General features: G+C 46.5%; 1 protein-coding gene and 1 long non-coding RNA gene across 3 annotated transcripts; one reads left to right on the top strand and one right to left on the bottom strand.

Moving 5' to 3' along the window:
* Positions 1-462: 462 nt before the first annotated feature.
* Positions 463-15176, bottom strand: MTHFD1 (methylenetetrahydrofolate dehydrogenase, cyclohydrolase and formyltetrahydrofolate synthetase 1). Its single transcript, XM_053475182.1, has 28 exons — positions 15016-15176; positions 13747-13831; positions 13601-13660; positions 13385-13438; positions 13022-13158; positions 12452-12552; positions 12195-12331; positions 11962-12073; positions 9503-9630; positions 9284-9381; positions 8740-8913; positions 8405-8541; positions 8042-8088; positions 7063-7170; positions 6900-6974; positions 6412-6514; positions 5787-5863; positions 5129-5269; positions 4769-4837; positions 4061-4172; positions 3841-3980; positions 3498-3539; positions 2408-2508; positions 1829-2006; positions 1637-1744; positions 1137-1289; positions 844-945; positions 463-623 (listed from the first exon to the last, which is right to left on the bottom strand). Exons 1-27 carry the CDS (start codon positions 15051-15053, stop codon positions 856-858), a joined length of 2805 nt encoding a protein of 934 aa, XP_053331157.1. The 5' UTR covers positions 15054-15176; the 3' UTR covers positions 463-623; positions 844-855.
* Positions 15177-15352: 176 nt separating this feature from the next.
* Positions 15353-15735, top strand: LOC128505265 (uncharacterized). 2 transcript variants are annotated; one of them, XR_008355560.1, is made up of 2 exons: positions 15353-15376; positions 15515-15735. It is a non-coding gene; the product is annotated as an uncharacterized LOC128505265 (long non-coding RNA). The 2 variants fall into 2 exon arrangements; XR_008355559.1 differs by lacking the exon at positions 15353-15376 and adding an exon at positions 15429-15468.
* The last annotated feature ends 537 nt before the right edge of the window (positions 15736-16272 follow it).

Below are 16272 nucleotides of genomic sequence, written 5' to 3'. Positions count from 1 at the left end.
TTGCAATATCATAACCAGAATTTATTATTATTTATCTATATATCGCAAAAGTGATTTTTAGTCTTGATTAGGACAGGCCAATAAATAAAAATTTAATTTTGCCATTTTTTTTCCTCATACTGGGGGGCTTAAAGGACCCCGCCCACCGAGCTAGACAATTGTTTTATTGCTGAGTTGGCATCGTGTTGGAGGCCCCACCCACGCAGTGCGACACTTTATGAGCGAGTGGGCGTGGTCTTCTATGGCCCAGCACCTCTGCTGGGAGGCTGTTCCACTTATCTACCACTCTCTGAGAAACATAAAAAGGGGGGCCTTATTGTTCCTGCGTAGCAGTTGGAGGGATGAGCGTGACCCCCCCCCCACTTGCGGTAGCGACTCTCAGCCAGCCGCACCATGGCAGATGATGGCAGAAACTTTAAAACCATTCCCAGCTATGAAACAATAAAAGCCAAAACCCGTTGGTAAAATTAGACGTTTCTTTAATCTGAGATCAGACTTTCGTAAAACAAACAAAAAAATACATTTAAAACCGGCTCCTAATTCCCTAAATAAAAGATGCCACGGAATATCGGTCAAGAGGGCGGCGGACGGATCGTCCCGCTTCGTCACGAGATCCCGCGAGGCTAAAGAGAGAAAAAAAAAATAAGATTGTTAGCTCATAGGGTTCATTAAATGTTTATCAAATATAATTATTTCTACAAAGCCGTGAGAATGGATTCACAGTTTAGTGAATAAGCCCCCCGAGCATCGCTCGGCTCGGGGGGAGGGGGGCATCGAGCGATCTTAAGATTTGATTTAAGGGCCGAAGTAAGAATCGAAACTTTTCTGAATTAAAAACATCACCTGCAGGCGGCTTCAGAACAATCCGTTCACTTGCTCGGTGATGGGGTCCAAGTCGATGTCGTAGAAGCAGGGCCTCGTGGGTAATCCGGGCATGGTGCTCATCTGAGGGGGGGGGACACAGGGAGACGCTTTACACAGAACCCCGGAATCCCGCGTTACATTCCCTCCGGATCAGTAAATTATTTTATTTCACGAAGAATGAATACTTTTTAGGGGGAAAATCTCAAAGAAACGGGGCTGTAAAAAAAAATGTATATATCTAGAAGGCAAACGATGTCGCTATTAACTCTTACCGTTCCTACTAGAGGATACAAAAAGCCGGCGCCGACGCTCGCCCGAATATCTCTGATGGGGAGGACAAAGCCTTTGGGGACGCCCTTCAGCTCCGGGTTGTGAGATAAGGAGAGGTGAGTCTTGGCCATGCAGATGGGGAGATCCGCGAAGCCCTGCAGGAGACGGAACCCAAGCATTAGAGAGACAAAGCAACCGCCGGCAGGTCGGCCCCCATCCGGCCCCCGTCTAGTCGCCCGTTTCTCCTGCTGTAACGACTCAAACCTTAATCAGTCGTTGGTCTCGTCTTAGATTCAGGAGCCGTATGTCTATCCCATGCATGTTTAATCCCCTCACTGTATTACCCTCTACCACCTCTGCTGGGAGGCTGTTCCATTTATCTACCACCCGTTCAGCAAAGTAAAAACACATCATGCTAAAACTAAGAAAAGCCAAAGCCGTCTATCCTGTCTGTTTTGTCGAAATCCCACGTAAGCAACCTGGACAAATTCTAAAACCGCACCTGCTGGGTGTACACTTCAACCTTCTTCTGAGCTTCGGGGAGTAGCTCGATGTCGTCGGCGCCGTAGATTTTCTGGGCGATAATTCGGATCTTGTCAGCGATTGGCAGCTAAGAAAACAAACAAAACACCAATGAGACGCTGAGCCTCGGAAATTATCTGCCCCCGACCCCCCCCTCAGCCCCGAGAATTACCTCCACGTCGTAGAGGAACTTAAATTCACTCGGTTCGTGGGACGCCCTCTGCACCGCGTGGGCCAGATCCACGGCCCCCTTCCCACCTTCCGCCCAGTGAGAGCATTTCACGGCGTCGAAGGCTCCGGCCTCTCTTGCCAGGCGGCAGACGAGTTCGAGCTCGGCCTCGGTGTCTGTTCTGCGGGCAAAAGGACACAAAAATAAATACCTGGAAAGGGTTAATTACAATAGAGGTCTTGGTTACCTGGAGATGTGATCAGAAACCCAGAGATGTTGGCCCCAGGAGACTCTTTACATAGCATTAAAGTGCCTACATTTTGGGGTGTGATTAGGAGCAATTTATAGAATAACCAAGGGAGCTTTCACACACAGAGGACCGCTGTGACCTGATTAAAGCGTACGTTCCACTTATTTACTAAATCCATTGCTACTCGAAAGTATTAACAGCCACTACCAGATGACGGGGATTCTGAAAGAACCTGCACTTCGCAGCGTGATTAGGAGTAAATTTTTATTTTACAAGGACTGAGGGCCATTTTTGGAGCCAATAAGCGCAGTTTCGACCAAGCTTCTTCTTACTTGAAAGCATTAACAGCCACCACCACGGGAACCCCGAACGTCGTGGCGTTCTGGATCTGTTTGTTGAGGTTGCTGCAGCCTTTCTCCAGCAGCTCCAAATTCTGTGAGACGGATAAAAAAAAAATAAAAAAAAAGGAACGCGTTAATTTTCTCCGTGCCCTGCGGGGTTAACACCGCGCGAAAAAAAAAAAAAGGTGTTTCAGACAAGCGAGCGTGAAACAAGGCGGTATTATAGGTGCGAGAACAGGTCTCATCGGTCTCTGCGACAAGCGACGGCATTAAAAAGAAAATAAATGCTCTTCGACGCCAGTCTTTTCTGCGCGGTCTTTATACAAAACACGACGGCCAATCATCCTCAGCCAGGCAGCCCCTCCCATCCCTCCTAATCTCCTTGTAGATTGTAAACTCACAAAACCAGACCCCTCTCCTCCTCTGCCATAAAAAACTCCCAGCATATAGCTATACAGTTAACCCTTTCCTTACCAAGGAATATATATATATTTTGTGGATTTAATTAAGATTCCGCTTCAACCTGCGATAATTATACATCTTTTCTTAGTCTTCAGGAAAATGAGGGGTTTCGTTTGAAACCATAGAAACATACAAAAAAAATATATATATATAATTGTGAGGTATAGTATGGAAAAAAAAATTACTACTAAAATTTTTATTTTTGGGGGGAGGGTTTATAATTTTTTTTTCATGTAGTGCTGGGGCCCTGTATGTGCTTTTTATTTTATTTATATTTTTCACGGTTATCAGCGCAGTATGGATAGGGATCCCTTTAGGATCTCGTACATCTTATGCATGCCAGTGATGTCACAATGACATCACAGCACTTGATGTATTTTTTAAAAAAATGTATTCCTGTTTCAATAATAATAAAAAACACTATTTTTATTTTTTTCCCCACTCTTCCCTCCGATCTCCCCTGCACCGATCGCACTGTGATCAGCAAGCAGGGCTCCATAGGCTTGTATTGCTGATTGCAATGTGCGCGATCAGCCAGCAGGGGGAGGCAATCGGGGATCCCAGCAGAGTCTCTCCTGTCTTTATTAAACGAGACATAAGAACGTTGTGACACACGTACCTCTGCGGTGTATTCTCTTGGTAAGGGCACGCCGGCGGTTACCTGGGGGGGGGGAGAGAGAGGAAAATAACGAGTAAAACCTTGTAAAAGTGGCCAACGAGTAAAACGAGACAGTCTGTCGATGAGACAGTCTGTCGATGAGGCAGCAGGGAGAAGTCTGAAGCTTTTTAGATCTGGACGCCACGGCCTCGGAAAGCCAAATAATTTACAGAAAGGGCGCGATTACAGATACATAAGCAGCTGTAACGCAAAGAAGTTTGACTTTATTGAGAGGGTAGTGGATACGTAGAACAGTCTCCCAGCAGACTCTGTGTGTGGCAGTGAAAGGATAGGAGACACTCACGGTTGGACCTCCGCCATGCATCTTCAGAGCTCTTACTGTAGCCACCAGGACAACGACATGAGGACGGAGACCGGAGTACCTGCACTTGATGTCAAAAAACTTCTCCATTCCGATGTCAGCCCCAAAGCCCGCCTCGGTCACTGGGGAGGAAAAAAGCAAATCTGGTTAATAATCAAAACGAATCAACGCGAAGAGCTTATGGGAGGACGAGGAGACTCACCGACAAATCCTTCTGGGCCAACCAGCTTCAGAGCGATCTTATCGGCCAAGATTGACGAGTTGCCATGAGCGATGTTGGCAAAAGGCCCGGCGTGTACGAACACAGGAGTCCCCTGGAAGCAAAAACAAACATTTTTAGGAGTTTTGGCGTATTTAGACCCAAACGCATAATTAACCCTTACATTACACTTTCCGAGCAAAGAGGTTCAGCAGAAACATTTTCATTATACCGGGAGGACCAGCGCTTTGCAAACGATTTTGGACCGGCCTGGGGAAGCAGGAACCCAGCGAGGTCACGTAAGCTCGCTCACAGGGTGTAGGCAGCAAGTGAGTTTATAGTGAGCATGAATGTGCGTGCGTGAGCATGAATGTGCGTGTGCGTGAGCATGAATGTGCGTGTGTGAGCATGAACGTGCATGTGCGTGAGCATGAATGTGCGTGTGCGTGAATGTGCGTGTGCATGAGCATGAATGTGCGTGTGCATGAGTGTGCTTGCGTTAGTTTGTGTAAATATGATGTGTGTGTAAATATGAGTGCCAGTGCATATATCAGCTAATGGGGGGGGTCAAGGGGGCTATCTCTATAACACAGAAACTTTTGTTTCCACCACGTTTTGTATCGTTCTGGCTCTGGAATCATTCCGTCGGCTCCTGTGTACAATTAGAAACGAATAATCCAACCAAAAAAAGAGATCGGAGACTCCACTCACTTCCAGGGTCTGCATCAGGTTGGGTTTGACGGCATCCTTCATCAGGACGGCCAACGCGCCGCTCACTCCCTGCGAGACAAAAACAAACATGAAGGCTGCGAGAAAGAAGCCACCGGAGTCTCCCCGTCATCAAAAAGATACAGAGCTGCTCATCAGAACGTAACATTTATAAAGAAAGAAGAAAAAGGGTTTCCAAGGAAACGGAGCGCGCTCCTCCGGAACGTGGAAGGGACGGTCCGGCACCTCACGTTCCTTCTCTCCAAACCAGAAAGTGATTGCGGCAGGAAGGAGGGTCCGGCCCGCGGAACGCATTTATATCTCCGGTAATTCCATAACCATGACAACGCCGCGGGCATTTACCAAATCCTCCGTGCTGATTGGCTCTCCTTTCTTGCTGGAGGCTACCACCATTTTCCCCAAGCGTTGCCGCATATCGTCCAGCCCATCGGTGAGCGCCAGAACCGCCATGATTTCACTCGCTACGGCGATGTCAAACTGCGTCTGGGGGGTGGGGCAGATACAAAAAACATTAACATAGAAAATTAAATCTAGACACAGAACCCGCCGGCAGATCGGCCCCATCCGGCCCCCGTCTAGTCGCCCGTTTCTCCTGCTGTAAAGACTCAAACCTTAATCAGTCGTTGGTCTCGTCTTAGATTCAGGAGCCGTATGTCTATCCCATGCATGTTTAATCCCCTCACTGTATTACCCTCTACCACTTCTGCTGGGAGGCTGTTCCACTTATCTGCAACCTTTCAGTAAACTGAAACTACTGGGCAAAACTTCTATTACCTACCTAAATCAGTTGAATGAATGGTGATTAATATTCCAAAAGATGCATTCAATTTAAAGATTTTAAATAAAAAAAATGTATTTCAATTAAAAAAAATAAAAAATTGGGGATTTTAGACGCAGCAAGCGACAGAAATAAAGCAAATAAATCAAAACTGGAAATATGAATATAGAAAAGTTTCCGCTGAAGACGTAAAACAGATATTTGGTAGAGAGCCGTGATTACCGTGCGCGAGAAGCCCTTCTCCGTCGGGGACTGACCAATCGTGATCTTTCTTAAGAAGCGGTCATTTGTATCGAGCACTAAAATAAAAATAAATAATAAAAACATTTAAATAAACATTAAAAAATAAATAAAACTAGTTATTACTATATCTTACTGTTAAGCGACAAAAAATAAATAAAAAAGGCACAAAATCTTTATCTATAACGTCCGATCTGCCAGAACGCCAGTCTGTTGCTAACGGCGACAGCCATTTATATGTTCTCTAGCATCCAAAACCCCCCGGCGGACGGCAGGAGTCGCGGTTTCTCTGGTAATTTGGCGGGATTGGGTTTATTCCCCGGCATATGGCTCTGAGACGCAGACCCTGCGCGCCTCCTATTTATAAACTGAAATTATTTGGCGAATAAAAATGCTTAAAAAAAAACAACACAAGTCGGGGCCAATTCCCCCATCTGCTCCAAGCGCTGGCGGCGATACGCAGTAAAGTAATCCCTGATTGGCCGCCGGGACGAACGCCGCGACGCAGATACGTCGGCACTCAAAATGTTCATCCCCGCTGTGCAGTTTTGCAGTATATATAAGGGGTTAAAGACCAGGTCCGGTGTATAGGATTAACCCTTCGTACCCCTCTGCCATGTGATGGTGTCCGGATCGATATCCAGTCTCACGAACTTGTTGATTTCGTCCTCGGTTAAGGTCGTGGGGTCTGTTTTCTCGATGCCCAGTCTCTGCGGAAAGTAACGGGAATTGTAAGATCTGGGAAGGTAACTGGCTGCCCCGGCGTTACTGCGCCACACAAGAGGGCATATTTATCAAATAGTTACCATGGAAACATCCTAAAACACTATTCTAACACTGTATGTCAAGGGGCGCTCAATGCTTGTAGCTGGTATTAAGGGTAGTAGCCGACCTTATGATGCAGTCTAAACATAGAACCTGCCAGCAGATCGGCCCCATCCGGCCCCCGTCTAGTCGCCCATTTCTCCTGCTGTAAAGACTTGAACCTTAATCAGTCGTTGGTCTCATCTTAGATCCCGGAGCCGTATCCCTACCCCGCGCATGCTTAATACCCTCGCTGGATTGGCCCGTAGCTCTCTCGGTTTCGTGTCTCACCTTTAGTCTTCTTATCTGGATGTCTGAAAATTTCCGGACTCCGTTGCTCGATGGAACCAGGCGGTTATAAAGAGCCTGAAAGTGATACAGATGATTAGCCACCGCTGGGGTGCGCCCCCCCAATCGCTTGTATAACCCACACTGCATGCGCGGATGTTAATACCTTGTCAGACTGCGTCAGCTCGTGGAAAATGCGAGCGTCGATAGCAGCGGCTACGAGGTTGTTAGCGGCCGTGATGGCGTGGATGTCACCCGTAAGATGGAGATTAAACTAAAGGAAAGAATCAGATAAAAGAACAGGGTTAGGAAGAAATCTTTGTTTTTGAAAGAAAAGCACATTTTGTCCATTAAAATAACATAAAATGGATGAGAAATCAAGCGCAGACGGGCGTACAGAGGCCCTTTATCACTCCCATCACTCCTGTGTCCCAATGGCCCTTTATCACTCCCATCACTCCTGTGTCCCAATGGCCCTTTATCACTCCCATCACTCCTGTGTTCCAATTGCCCCTTTATCACTCCCATCACTCCTGTGTCCCAATGGCCCTTTATCACTCCCATCACTCCTGTGTCCCAATGGCCCTTTATCACTCCCATCACTCCTGTGTTCCAATGGCCCTTTATCACTCCCATCACTCCTGTGTTCCAATTGCCCCTTTATCACTCCCATCACTCCTGTGTCCCAATGGCCCTTTATCACTCCCATCACTCCTGTGTTCCAATGGCCCTTTATCACTCCCATCACTCCTGTGTTCCAATGGCTCTTATCACTCCTATCACTCCTGTGTCCCAATGGCCCTTTATCACTCTCATCACTCCTGTGTCCCAATGGCCCTTTATCACTCCCATCACTCCTGTGTCCCAATGGCCCTTTATCACTCCCATCACTCCTGTGTCCCAATGGCCCTTTATCACTCCCATCACTCCTGTGTCCCAATGGCCCTTTATCACTCCCATCACTCCTGTGTCCCAATGGCCCTTTATCACTCCCATCACTCCTGTGTTCCAATGGCCCTTTATCACTCCCATCACTTCTGTGTTCCAATGGCCCTTTATCACTCCCATTACTCCCCAGAAATTTCCTTGAAAACAGTGACCCCCAAACTTTTGAATGTTTGTAAATTAGAAGATTTAGCGGTTACCTCTTCCATGGGGATGACCTGAGAGTATCCGCCCCCCGCGGCGCCCCCTGTTAAGAAACAGAAAATGTAACATCCGTGAGATCTTATGGTTTTGGGCTAAATACTTAATATCCAGTCCAGCTTATATATTATATTAAATTATTATGTTATATATTATTATATTATACCCTCATCTGCGACCTGCCAAGAAACCTCTATAAATTACGGGACGCTGAGCCGGCCCAGCGGGGAATTAGTTTGCGCCCTTCTGAATTCCGTACATTAAGTTAATAAAATGTAACCAAACGCATAAATATCGCTGCACCAAAAGCACTAAATAAAAGCCACGTCTGGAAGGACACAGAACGAAAGCCTACAACGTACCTTTGATTCCAAACGTCGGCCCCTGGGACGGCTGCCGGACGCAGGCAAACACGTTGAGGTTGAGATGAGCGCCCAGAGCCTGCACCAGGCCGATGGTAGTGGTGCTTTTACCTTCGCCCAGCGGGGTAGGGGTAATTCTGTAAGGTTCATTGCAATATGACATCAGTAACGCATCATCAGTTACAGCCTTCATTCACAGAGCCCCAACAGCCAATTGGAGAGATAAAAATATGGATTTTAAATAAAATAGAAAAATATATTGTAACAAAATGTAACCAATTATCTGCCATAACTATAGGTGGGCAGGAATGGCCAATCAGCGCGTGTTAAATTACCCGGTCACGACGACGTATTTCCCGTCCTGCTGCCCCTGCAGACGTCTGATGGTGGACAGCAGGACTTTGGCTTTCGTCTGGCCGTACAGCTCCACCTCGTCGGACAGCAACCCGATCTCTTCCGCGATCTTTCCGATGGGTTTCGGGATACAGGACCGGGAGATCTCGATGTCGCTACGAGAAAAAAAAAACCCAAATTATCACCCGATCGCCTGACGAGGGCGACAATAACCAAATAATATTTTATTATATATTTATATTATATATTCAATTTATTTAAACTTTAGTTGTAATTTAAGAAGATTTGGCAATTTGGTTTATTGTAGATTCTACAGAGGTGTGTATTAACCCTTAAATGATAAAAAAAAAGAAAAAAAAACATGAAACAAGCAACATTATCACTAAACATAACCCCCAAAATCTGCCATTTATTATGTTTTTAATATTCGTTTGTGATCTTGCAGGAGCTGCACAAAGGACGACAAGTGTGTATATATATATATATATATATATATATATATATATATATATACCCCCACTTTACCTGGGAACTGGGGTCCGGAGCTGGAGGGGGTTATACTCGATATTCCATTTGTTGGGACGATATTTCTCGAGGTAGCGTTTTGCGCTCTCCACCGTATTCTGAAGGAAAGAATCGTAAATGAAGACAAAAAAAAAAAATGCAATTAGCAACTCATGAGGTTTTCATAGACGATGCCGCGGGGCGTCAGTATCCTTAGGACACTAATTGGTTAATACGCACCTCCATGAGCATGGCGACTGTCATCGGCCCCACTCCACCTGGCACCGGGGTGATGTGGGACGCTCTCTCTGTAGCTTCTTTGTACGCGACATCCCCGACAATGCTTTTCCCGGATGGTTTGGTGGCGTCTGAAAAGGAAATTGGTTTACAGGCTTCAAATTATTGATAAACTTCAAAAAAAAAAAAAAAAAAAAATCAAAAAAAAAAATCACCAAAATGTCTAATTTTTAATAAATTGGAGGCCAACAATTTAAATTTGAGCCTCGTGCCCTTGTGATAATTTTATTAAATGGGTATTTTGTGAATGCTTTATACGGATCTATCGGCCACGTGCTTATTAACCTATTAGTTACTGAATTCTAATCAGAAGGAACCAATTTAGAATGGGCTGGGTGTTCGCCTATACACAGCGCCACCTAGTGGTGTTTTCTTGCAAGCGCCACATTCCAGCACAACGTTCTGAAATTCTTGTTAAAGGGACGCTCCAGCCATCCTATGCTCTTTGATACATAATAGTAGCGCTGTCCCTTTAAGCTTTCATGAGGGTCCCCTTGGAAAAGAATGGGGGCATTCTGGCAAACGCTATAGGCGCGGGGGGGGGTCTGTTCTGAATCCCCTGTGTACACGCACAACGTTCTAACCGGTCGAAATACAGTCGTACTGCTTTATCCGCAGGGTTGAGTACAAGCCGTTCCGCAGATGACCGGCAGAAAATTAAGTTAGGAAAGATTAAATTAGGACATTTCTATCGAAGCGTCATGCGGTTATCATGCTGCCCTCGGGAAGCTCCGATTACCACACTTAAAATGAGATCCGTCACAAAAATCCTTTAATCAGCGATGCAGGAAAAGCCTTTTTTCGGTTTTCTTTTCATAAATGACCCGTTTTATTTTTTCAAATAAATAGCGAGTTCTGGAAGCCCCCCCCGTCTGTCTTTTATATATCTTGAGCTGTAACTTAATTGTACAGCACCGTGGAATTTGTTGGCGCTATACGGAAACAAAAAGATAATTATATTATAAAAGCCACTCACATACTCCTAATTTACGGTAAAAAATACGAACATGGAGTGGATGAAGAGGGGGGGAGATTCTGCTCTATTTAAACGTGTTATTTTTGCCTATCGCTGCGTGTTATAAAGTTATTTTATTATGTTTTGCGCACAAAAGAAAACATGTTTTTTAAAATAGTTTCTCGATCGTTGTTTGGAATAACACCCCAGCCTTGGAAAAGCAATCATTCTCCGTGTTCTTCACATCGCCCCCGACTGGTTACAGATTAACCGTCTCATTTCATCGAGTCATACTTTTCCCGCAGCGTAATATTATAATAAGCTTCTTGTGCAAAACACATCAGGCAGTGAAGGGTTAACAGACAGCAGGACTTTGCCTCGGTAATACGAGCGACAGACTCGCCAGAAAACAAGAACGGTCAAGGACGATACCGGCAGACCTGGTGCCCTTTGGAACGGCGCTGCGTTTATAAACAGTCACTGCCCTAAACGCCTCAGAAGTCTACGCTCAGGAGTGATGGGAGTGATAAAGGGCCATTGGAACCCAGGAGTGATGGGAGTGATAAAGGGCCATTGGAACACAGGAGTGATGGGAGTGATAAAGGGCCATTGGAACCCAGGAGTGATGGGAGTGATAAAGGGCCATTGGAACCCAGGAGTGATGGGAGTGATAAAGGGCCATTGGAACCCAGGAGTGATGGGAGTGATAAAGGGCCATTGGAACACAGGAGTGATGGGAGTGATAAAGGGCCATTGGGACACAGGAGTGATGGGAGTGATAAAGGGTCTCTGTACGCCTATGAAGATATTCCATTAAAAATCAGCCGTTTCCAGCTACAATAGTCATTTACAGCATTAACCCCGTCTGTGCTGGATTTCTGATCCATTTCATGTTATTTTAATGGACAAAATTGTCCTTTCCTCAATAAAAAAAACACCTTTGAACGGTAATTCAGATTTACTTAATGTTACTAAAAGCTGGAACACATTAACTCGGGATGATAAGGAATATGAAATCCTTCATTCATCAACTTCGGGAGGAGGGATGGATTTAATATCAACTCTCAACCCTGAAGTAAAATGGAACTCCCTTATTCTCTATTTTTTTTATATTATTACATTTTCTGTTTCAACAAAAGGTTCGTAGAACATACAACACTTTGTAACAGTTGTATTGTATCTCTCTCTACACTGGCAACCTCTAGATCTGCAGATAAACTTTACTGGAACTTAACTTCTCGCGAACCCACTCTATTTAAAACAGAGAAAATATTCCCTTATGAAAAAATGAAAAATAATGAAAATATTCTCCTTCCTGGGTATCAGTTTGAGGGTATTTTGGACTGATCTGTAAAGTTTTATGCATTTCCATAGCCCTGTAGAGTATTTACAATGTTGGACACATTGTATCCACGTAGATATTATTTGTATTAATGTAACTTCTTACCTGGGACATAATTAATGCCACAATCGATCACGATGGCTCCCGGCTTTATCCAATCCCCTTTCACCATCTCTGGTTTACCCGCTCCAACCACCAGAATGTCTGCTTTGCTCACCTGTTGAGGTTATTTGGGGAATTAATACCACCTGCGCATTTACCATCTTCCAACACGCGATGACTGAATTAATCGCCCCCCCCCGGGCAATAAAAAGCGAGGTCCCATTAGATGCCCGTACCTCATCTGCCAGAGTGGCCGTCTTGGAGTGGCACGTGGTCACCGTTGCGTGGTTCCACAGGAGGAGGTCGTGCATCGGAGCCCCGACTATCTTACTGCGCCCGATAACCACAGCTTTTTTACCTGCGATCTGAACCCCTGGAGACAGAACGGTCAAAATATTAAAAGCAGCGATTCTAGAAAACCCTCCCCCCAAAAAAACCCAAGAATTAGAACAAAGGGGCGGCATTTGCGATGGCAATGATATGATCATTTCACCTGTTTGTCTGATAAGGTTCAAGCATCCCTTTGGGGTACAAGGAATAAAACAATCGTCCAGATCTCCCCTGGCCAGCTTCCCGGCATTTATACTGGTCAACCTGTAACGGAGAATACGAATGGTGATGTCACAGCGGAGAAAGAAAATAAACTCGCAACATTTATGTTTACTTTTGATATTTCCGATATGACCTCCCAAGGCGATGCGTGAATGAAGCACGCGGTGTCGAGAGACTTTGCATTATGGGAGTGCCCTCTCGGGACACGCAGACCCTTCCTTTTCTACCTGACCGAAGCTAAGGAAGGGACGGTTCTTCTAGGATTCACCCCAAATAGTGGACTCAGGGACCCTGCTCTTACCAGCCCTGCGAATGTTTAGGGGAGATGCGCCCCCCGCACAAACCACCCCAGCACAGGGGTGCCAAGGTATACCAAAACCTGGGGGTTTGTTGCATCCCTGGGGCTCCATGATGACAGAGGAGCTTCCGCTCTCTCTCACAGGTTCTCACTTACTGAACCTCGCTTCACCTAAAGCCACGAGACGTCACAAAACCTGAACACATATCTCACCCATCCACGTCTTTGCTGGGCGACACGGCGTTGGTGACTTTTTCCGTGTTGATGGCGTGGTCGGAATCTAGGGGCAACTGAACAATCAATCCGTGGAACGTTGGATCCTCATTGATCGACTTTATTTTGTTCAGAATCTGAGGAGTAAAAACGAAAGAACATTCCGTATAAAAATAGAGTTTGGAGCACGAGGAAAATTAACGCTAACGAGAAATTAATTAGCTAAAACGGATTGCGTGCGATCATTTAACCCTTACTTTGGAGAGATATTTAGAACACGGAGTTAGGGGGTTGTATGGGCTACAAATCAATCCCACGACAACCGAGATACACGAATTGAAATATTCGCACAGGTCTCCTTACCTCGGTTTCCGTGGCAGCCTTTGGCAGCTTGATGTGGCTGGCGTGGATCCCGATCTAAGGGCGGAATTTAAATAATTTTATTTTAGAAAAATATGTAAGACGGTAAATAAAGTAAATAAAACATATTATAACCCGATTTCTAAAGGACGCGCTTCGTCAACACAGAGATACATTTATTGTAAAGGAAATAAGATACTTTGTATCAGCGGATATTACCTCGGCAGCGGCTTTCAGCTTCACGCTGATGTACAGGTTGGAATCGTCCCTGTCCCCCACCTAAGAGAAAAAGATGTATTTTAGTACAAATCCCACAGACTGGGTGACCCCCCCCCCCCAATTCAGCACTAAACGCTTTACCACACCTGCAGGATGGCCAGTCCGGGGCTAAAGCTGGAGTACTTTTCCTTCATGGCGCCAACTTCATTCTTCAGTCGGTCTCTGACTAGTCTGTAAGACGGAACGATGCACGGGGTAAAGAATGCTGCTCAGGGGGCTGCCAATGGACTACAATTCCCACAATCCTCCAACGACATGATAGAAATTGCTCTGATCTCCTATTACCATCACCATGATACGTCTAGAGAACATTTAGGAGTCTGGATGGTTACTCCGCGACCCCAGCGACCTCGCTGCCCGACGCGTTCCGCATTCCAGGGACTGGGGATAAAGAGGCGGCTCCGGCGCTTTAAGGCCAGCGGGCGCCTAATGACATAAGTGCGCCCGAGGGCTGGATGTGACAGGCTGCACACTACAGCGCCGATCCGCCTCTGGAGCCCGACCCTGGGTGGCAGTACATGAAAAACATATTTCTTTAACCCTGTAACGACCCCGACGCTCCTCGCTACGGGGGCAGAAAGGTTTCGGGACTCATGATACACTTTAGATAACTTGATAAATGTATCAAAAGATACAACGTGCTGCTGATCAAGGGGGAAAAAAGTTTAATGCGTAACGAATGAGACTAACTGGGAGGCCGACGATCAGCTGACGGTGCAAAGCGACGGTTTATGCGGCCGTCCGCGGCCTGCAGGGGGCAGCACCGGCACCACGAGAGGGGATTTAACCCGGGGATTTAAAAGCGTGAAAAAGTTAAACGGCTTCCCGGCAGAAGTGGTAGAGGGTAATAGAGCGAGGGTATTAAACATGCATGGGATAGACATACGGCTCCTGGATCTAAGATGAGACCAATGAAGCCACATGGCTGCCCACAATAACACCCCTAAGGGGCAAGAGTTCTGCAAAACAAAACTTACTCCAAGCCAGCTGAGCTGAGGATAATGAGAGTGGGGGTATGAAAAGCCTTCAATCCAAAGGTTGTTCACCCTCAGTACAGGGCCCTGGCTGTCATTATTATTATATTGCAACAGCGGCTTAACCCCTTACACCCCAGTTCTGCAGTCTGCAGGATTTAAAGAAGGGGGTTCCTTGTAAAATAACTCCTGTTACAGCTACACTCCCAAAACACACATTTTTAGCCCCAGATCAGAGGGGGTGGCTCTGACAGCAGCTGTGGCATGTTAACAGCCCCTGCCCCTTGCCCCCCTACCCTTTGCCCTTCTGCGCAGGCATGCATGAGCTGCAAATACCCCCTGAGGGGGTAGGTGCATTTCCTGGCAGCAGGGGGCACTCACCCGGAGACTGTTTTTCCGCTGAGGATCTCTGCAGACATGCTGGCCGCTGTCAGGCTGCTCCGGACCGGTACAATGCACGCAGCTCCGATACTGGACGGGTACGAGAGACCGGCGGCTCGGGGTAAGAGACTGCTGCTTACCCTCGTGGCCGAGACTGGGACAGGGCTGGCTGTGCGCATGCGCATACAGGGGGCGGGTATGGGAGGTCAGTACATGTTAACTCCGCCCCCTAGAGAAACAGGGAATCACATGGTTACAGAGCAAAGTGCGACTCAGGGGCAAACGGCGTGCCAGGGGCAGGTTCCCGTGGGGCAGACGGCATGCCGGGGGCAGGTTCCCGGGGGCAGGTTCCCGGGGGCAGGTTCCCAGGGGCAGACGGCATGCCGGGGGCAGGTTCCCAGGGGCTGGTTTCCAGGGGCAGACGGCATGCCGGGGGCAGGCTCCCAGGGGCAGGTTCCTAGGGGCAGGTTCCCGGGGGCAGACGGCATGCTAGGGGCAGGTTCCCAGGGGCAGACGGTGTGCCCTGGGCAGCTGCAATGGTGTAATGCTTCTTCAAAGAGCTACTTTCTATCAGGCCTGGGTTGGATTCCTTGAACACAGGTGATTCAAATGTAGTTTTTGAAGTTTTTGAAGTTAACTCTTTGAGGGGCGAATATGAAGATTATTTATTAGTCATTAAAGAAGACACAGAAGAGAGGACAGGAGAGAAATTCAATAAAAGAGGGATGAGGATATAGAGAGTGAGAGAAAGGATAGTAATAAATAGAGATGGGATAGAGAACAAAGAGAAAGGAGGTGTTCTTATTATTATTATTTATTGTTTTATATAGCACCATCAAATTCTGTAGCGCTGTACAATAGGTGTTAGAGAAAAAAAGGAAAGTAAAGAGAAAAAAAGACGCAGAAGAGAGAAAAGACAAGGTTTTACATCCCGTTACTGTATTAACCTCTACCACTTCTGCTGGGAGGCTGTTCCACTTATCTTCCACCCTCTCAGTAAAGTAAAACCTCTTAATTCCATCTAGCGTAATTTAAATAAGCATTTTAATTCCTGAGATCATGTTCATAACTTCACGAGCTGCATAGAACACACGCCTGTAACATGTAAACAGTGTCGGTGTTTTGTGAATGGGCGCAGTGCTCGCTACGATCCTAGTGACAACGAGTTACTACAACAGTCCCGTATAACGTGATGTTTTGCGGTCCCCTTGGGAACGAGGGCCACCTTCTCCGCTCCTTTCCGTAACCCCACACACA

The sequence above is a fragment of the Spea bombifrons genome, chromosome 9, assembly GCF_027358695.1.
Source record: "Spea bombifrons isolate aSpeBom1 chromosome 9, aSpeBom1.2.pri, whole genome shotgun sequence".
Classification (NCBI taxonomy): Eukaryota; Metazoa; Chordata; class Amphibia; order Anura; family Pelobatidae; genus Spea; species Spea bombifrons.
This window is presented reverse-complemented; position numbering and strand designations above follow the sequence as displayed.